Source organism: Chelonoidis abingdonii, chromosome 24 (genome assembly GCF_003597395.2).
Source record: "Chelonoidis abingdonii isolate Lonesome George chromosome 24, CheloAbing_2.0, whole genome shotgun sequence".
NCBI classification, from domain to species: domain Eukaryota; kingdom Metazoa; phylum Chordata; order Testudines; family Testudinidae; genus Chelonoidis; species Chelonoidis abingdonii.
This window is the reverse complement of record NC_133792.1, coordinates 18,898,721-18,905,086: the sequence shown is the minus strand read 5'-3', so window position 1 is coordinate 18,905,086 and position 6,366 is coordinate 18,898,721. Positions and strand designations below refer to the sequence as shown.

The window sequence follows — 6,366 nt, the reverse complement described above, 5'->3', positions numbered from 1 at the left end:
GAGTGACAACATTTACCCAGAATTACCCGCGACACTGTTTTTGCACCATCATGCATTGGGATCTCAACCCAGAATTCCAATGGGCAGGGGAGACTGCGGGAACTATGGGATAGCTATGGGATAGCTACCCACAGTGCAACGCTCCGGAAATCGATGCTAGCCTCGGTACATGGACGCACACCGCCGAATTAATGCGCTTAGCGTGGCCGTGTGCACTCAACTTTATATAATCTGTTTTACAAAATCAGTTTATGTAAAATTGGAATAATCCCATAGTGTAGACATACCCATAGAGAGAGAAGGTCACCAGAAAATGTAATCACTTCGCAGCATGTTTGTTGTGGAAGCTTGAATCTCACCTTACTATTAGCAGAGCTGTTAGGAAAATGTAACATTCATAACCATAAGAAATGTTGGCATTTCAAAATGAGCTTCCATTCCAAATGGGAAAAAAATTTGAAATACTGAAAAATTTCACAGAATTGAACTGGAAATGTCCAAATTTCAAATCAACATTTTTTTTTATTTAATTGACAATTCTGCCTTGAAACAATTTTTTTATTTTGATTCTCCTGACTGGAAATAAAAAAAAAAATTAGTCAAAACCAACATTTTCCTGAACAAAACATTGATTTTGGCTAAACCCAGATTTTTTGACAGGAAAACTTTTTTCATGAGAAAAATTTCAATCAGTTCTATGTAGCAGTGCTGTATTCACATAGGGAAAATGCAGGAGGATTACATTTTTCAGGGAGGCCTTTTTCTCTACAAATGCCTTGGACGCTTCAAGTTTTTCCATTAGATCCTTTGCTGTCAAGACTTAAAAGTAACAAAGAAAAGGACAAATCATAGACTCCTTGGAGGAAATTACATTGGTTGCATTGGGGGTGATGACTGTGCTGGTGGGGACTTCCGCTTCGACAGCATCTTCAGTAAGGGTATCCTGAGTGTCTAAATCCTCATAGTTGAGGTCCTCGTAAGGGAGGGGAGTGTAGTACTCCTCGTTAATAGTTTCATAATTATATTCATCCACGATGGGGTCATCAACCTTCTCATCCTCTTTGGTCTCCTCCCTGTTTTCCACCACTGTAGGTGCTTGTGTGGTTGGAGAGGTGAGTTCCTATTGCAAAACACAAACAATGTCAGAGTTAGAGAAAGCAGAGGATGTTCTGGCTCTCTTATCGGCTAAGACATGGGGTTGAAAATTCCTTTCCTGTCTAAACCAAGAAGGCTCTTTAAAACCAAGCAGGCAGCTGATTGACAGCTCAGTGAAAAGCTGTAAGGACTCAGAACTAGGCTTTCAGCAGTGACTACTAATTTTGGGTGCCTCGTGTGAGACCTACAGGCCTGATTTTCAGGTGTTCAGGGCAATTGATGGCAATAGGACCTCGGGTGCTCAGCAGCTCTGAAAATCCAGCCCAAGTGGTCTCAGGCTGGGTGCCCCAAAACTAATAGGCACTTCTGAAAATTTAGGCCTTGAGATTCAGGATTCAAAATGCACAATAGAAAAAGCTCTGAAAGCAAAAGCAACTACCACTGTGGAAGCGATGTAGGGTTTGCCTACACTGTAAGTGAAGGTGTGATTGTAGCATGGGATGACATTCATTCTAGCTTTAATCCAGCTAGCATGGGTTAAAATACGAGTGTAGATTCGGCACTACAGGCTAGCAATGAGAGTACAAGCCCACCGGGGACCCTGGATATGTATTCTGCTGAACTTGTGATGCCATGTCTATACTAGTATTGTTAGCTGTGCTAGCTAGATTAAAGCTAGCACGGATATGCTGATCTGTGCTACAATCACACATTCACTTGCAGCGTAGACACATCCTTGGCGCACAAAGTTAATCTTCCATGTAGACATATATGCAAGATCTTGCTTCAAGTATATTTTCAGGTGCGGACCATGGCTAATCATGCTCTGATTGCAAGATTACAGCCCGTATTCTTCTAGCTCTGCTGGAGAGAGTAGGTGTCAGAAACCACCAAGCTTGTTACCCATCCTCGATCAGCTCGAAGTACAGGCATCACATTACTATGGAAACCTCACACTGCATGCATAGAGCACAAATGCAGAGCTATCTACAGTAGTTTCTTCCATTTTAAGACTCCAGCCTTTCACCCACATGCCATTTGTGTGTCTATAAAAATTCGGAACGGCAAGTCTTTAAATAAAGCACAAGACGAAACAAAACAGGAGCTTGCCACCTCCCCCCCGTCACCTACCTCTTTAATTTCGGTCACCTCTCTAGCAGCTTCTTCGGCATCAACAGGCTTGGCAGTGGGTGCTTCTGTCTTTCCTGTGTCATCGGTGTCCTCGTAGTAGGGATATTCATAATAATAGGTGTCACCTTCTCCATCCCCCTCAGTGTACTGCAAAGGAACCACAGCAAGAAAAGAGGTGAAGGCAGACAACTCCTTAAGTGAGTTCCTTGCCAGCTGTTGCTAGGCCATGTGAATTTTATATTCAAAAGTACAGTGACTTTGAAATTCTCTTTCCACTGGCATCTGCGACAGTGAAGCACAGGGAAAACTAACACAAAAGGGTCACAAGTAAAGAAGGCTGAAATTTAAAGAAATCTGAGATTTGATGAAAGGCTGCATCCAAATTTCCACACAAGAACAGGGGGGAGGAATTATTTTTAAGCCAGCTTTATTCACTAACCTGTTTAGCTTTCTAATTTGATCAAGTATGAGATGATGGTTTTCTCCCTCTATCCTCACTGGCTGCTTTGCTTCGTGTGCTACCCTATACTCACCTGATTGTAAATCCCATAGCACCTGTCCATACACTGCGGTGGGAACTGCATCTTGATTCAAGATACCAGAGGTCCTAGCTGACTTCCCGAGCCTAATGCTCCCACACTGGGCCCCCAAACCACTGGACGTGACCCTGACTAATGCTTCTGGACCATTTAACAGACTAAAACAATAAAAACGACACATCAAAAGATGTAAATTCCCTAGAGACGCAGTTGAGAAAGGATCATCATTTGGATTACTATAGGTCATATTATTGCCTTAGATGTGTACAGCAAAAAACTCCCATGCACCTTAGGAGAGACAGCTCTAAAGTTTCATTTAAGCTTTGCAACCATTTAGTAGAGTGTCTTCTAAAACAATCCTGATAAAACATAGGTAAGCTGAGATGTAATGGCCTTGATCAGTGTGGTCCTAATAATATTTTTGGGTCTGACTCCCGCTGTCACTCACAGAAGATGCAAAAAATAAAAATTAACAATTAACTTTGCCTGGTTTTGCAGCCTGGCAAAGGCAAATACAGTAGCCATTCCTGCATGCGTGACCCCTTCAGGCACCATCACTCACAAATGCACATTGAAAATCAGTCTTATGCTTTATGCAAAACTCTGAGCCTTATGCAAAACTCTGAAAACTGAACACGCAGATTCAATTATGCTTGCATGTTGCAGAGTATTAAGCAACACATCCAGACAAGATAGGCCTCCCAACACAAACATAGTGTGAGCAATTGCATGGATTAATTGTAATGGCTATCTAGGTGCATTTGTATGTGCAAATTACTCATTCTGGGCAACATCCTCATTCTCCGAAAGCCAGAGTGTTGCGATTTACTTCAGTGGAGGCAGAGTTTCATTTTTTGTGTACAGATTAGACAAATATTTTGCAAACACATTTGTACTGCTAAGTATTTTTTAAATTCGGGTCATATAGACCTTGTTCTGGAAGCTAATTAAGCACATGCCTAATTTTAAGCATGTGAGTAGTTCCGCTGAAGTCAATGGATCTACTCCTATGTTTGAAATACTTAAGAGCCTTCCATATTTCCCAGATTTCTTATCCTTCACCCTTTCTTTCTACTGATATTTGCTTTCTACCAGGTTCTTGCTTTTTCAGTGTTCATCAGCTCCTGTGATATTCTGCCTACAGTATACCTGGGGCATAATTTTTGGTTTTTTGAGAAATTTGTGACTAAAGAATAATAATCTCTTATATTCCTGTGGCATATTCTTTCCTGAAAGATGCCAATATGCTTTGCAGACTGCATAAAATCCTTTCAGCCAACACTGAAATGCAGCTGCTTCTGAGGTAGAAGTTGGCAGCTGTTTAACATGTAATTTAATTTAAGTTTTGGGCGAATTTAAGGAGGTGGAATGAATTTACCGAAACTGGAATTTGGCCAGTACACCAGAGTTAACACTCATGCTGAAAAGTATGTAGGGATTTTCAATAACTCAAAATAGTTCAGAACCTCCTGTTTTGTGTCATGAATTCAGATGGGGAAAAAGTGACTTGAAACAAATGAGCTCTTAAAGATGCAATGTTTCTGTTTTCATGCATATATCTGTAGTAACAGAGAGTAAGCAGCTTGCAGTAGAAATGACTTCTAAAATATGACAGTTTCAGAGTTTTCCATAAGGCATCGGCCATTTTAAAAAAATGAAATACAAACAAGGCTTTTTGTTACAGTTGGGTGAGACAAAATTCCTAACCCAGTACACTGATTTTATTGGTATTTAAAGGCCATTCATGGACCAGCTATTCTTGTATAAAATTTCATAGAGTAACATGGCCCTTCCAAAACAAGCCCTTTGTAGCTAGTTTTGATTGGTGAGAAACTGGATCCAAAAATAGGTTTATTTCCCTACCATCCTCCCAGATTTTAACCACAGTGGATTCTATTTGCTTGTACTTATTTACTGTTTCCACTTCTTTCGAGCACATTAATTTTAAAAAAAGAAATAAGCCTTTATGTTTCTCTAGACAGAAGCAGGGTATTGAGGGGGATCTAATGTCCATGGAAGCCAATGGAAAGATTTCTATTGGCTTTAATGTGAGTTGGATCAGACATAGGTATGTGACTGAACCAAGGGTTTTGTACATGCATATGAACGTGAGTGAGGCTGAGATTTTCAAAAATGATTCCGGGTGCCAAACTTGAAACACCTTCAAAGAGCCTAATTTTCAGAGGGTAGATGCCAGCAGTATCTGGAAATCAGCCCCTTTAAGATGTATCAAGACCCCCTCCCCACCAAAAGAAGAACATAAGAGGAATCCATAGTCACTAGTCACTATTGAAAATCTTGGTCTAACCCAGGGGTGGGCAAACAATGGGCCAGGGGCCACATCTGGCCCTTGAGCTCCAGCCTGAGAGCAGGGTCAGGGTCTTGCCACTCTCCGTGCAGCTCCCAGAAGCAGGGGCATGTCCCATCTCCGGCTCCTAAGCAAGGGGCAGCCAAGGGGCTCTGCACGTTGCCCCCGTCCCAAGTGCCACCCCCCGTAAATCCCATTGGCCAGCAACTATGAGCAATGGGAGCCGCAGGGGCAGCGCCTGCGGGCAGGGCAGTGCACAGAGTCACCTGGCTGCGCCTCCATGTAGGAGCTAGAGTGGAGACATGTCGCTGCTTCTGGGAGCTGCTTGAGATAAGCACCACCTGGACCCTGCACCTCTAACCTGCTCCTGCACCTCTGCCCCAGACCTGATCCCCCTCTCACCTTCTGAATCCCTCAGTCCCAGCCTGGAGCAACCTCCTGCAACCCCAACCCCAACCCCAACCTCATCCCCAGCCCCACTCCAGAGCCTGCATATCTAGCCAGNNNCTGCCTGCCTCCAAGGTCCCCCCCCCCGCCGCAGCCCTACCCCCAATTTTGTGAGCTTTCACGGCACAACATACGATTTCCATATCCAGATGTGGCCCTCAGGCCAAAAAGTTTGCCCACCCCTAGTCTAACCCTTTCTAGTAATTCTCTTAACTAGGCACAGCTGACTGTTTATCCAAGAATTCATGAGATAATTATAGGTCTGCTTAGAACATTTTGGTCAAAATGAAATTTCAACCAAAAACAAAGAACAAAACTGAGATTTTTTTCCACGGTTTTTGACCACCCCTAATAGCTGACGTTTCAAAAATCAATTGATCTTATTAAATCTGTTGACTTGAAACATCTGTTGGCATTTAGAGAGTGATATATGTATATTATTATATTCAGTTGCAATAGTTAGTGAGGGCCCAATTTTTAAACTTGCACTGCTACACGTAGGGTAACCCACACTGCTTCCTATGGGCACCTGAGCACTCAAATACTCGGGGTTTGTCTACATGGCGATTTAGTGCACAGTGAGCCAGGGTGTAAATCTACAGCATACAAGCTTTTAGTGCATGGTAGCATAATTCACCTGACCAGTTACTTTGCAAGCAAGCTAATGCACTGTAGATTCACACCAGGAGTTCAATATCACCGTGTAGACAAGCCCTCATTTCACACTCTGGGAAAACAAGGAGCAGAAAAATGAAATGATACACCAAAAGTCACATAGCAAATCAGCAACAAAGCTGGGATTAAAATCCACAATTCCTGAGATCTAGCCCTGTACCTTATCCACTA

At 42.6% G+C, this 6,366-nt stretch overlaps 1 protein-coding gene across 2 annotated transcripts in view; it reads right to left on the bottom strand.

Moving 5' to 3' along the window:
* COL5A1 (collagen type V alpha 1 chain) overlaps positions 1-6,366 on the bottom strand; it is a 260,301-nt gene that overhangs the window by 135,554 nt on the left and 118,381 nt on the right. For both annotated transcript variants that reach the window (XM_075060418.1, XM_032767553.2), the window contains exons 6-7: positions 2,227-2,373; positions 872-1,120 (exon numbers count right to left, since the gene is read on the bottom strand). In XM_075060418.1, coding sequence (XP_074916519.1) covers positions 872-1,120; positions 2,227-2,373 — 396 coding nt within the window. The remainder of the gene's footprint in view (positions 1-871; positions 1,121-2,226; positions 2,374-6,366) is intronic.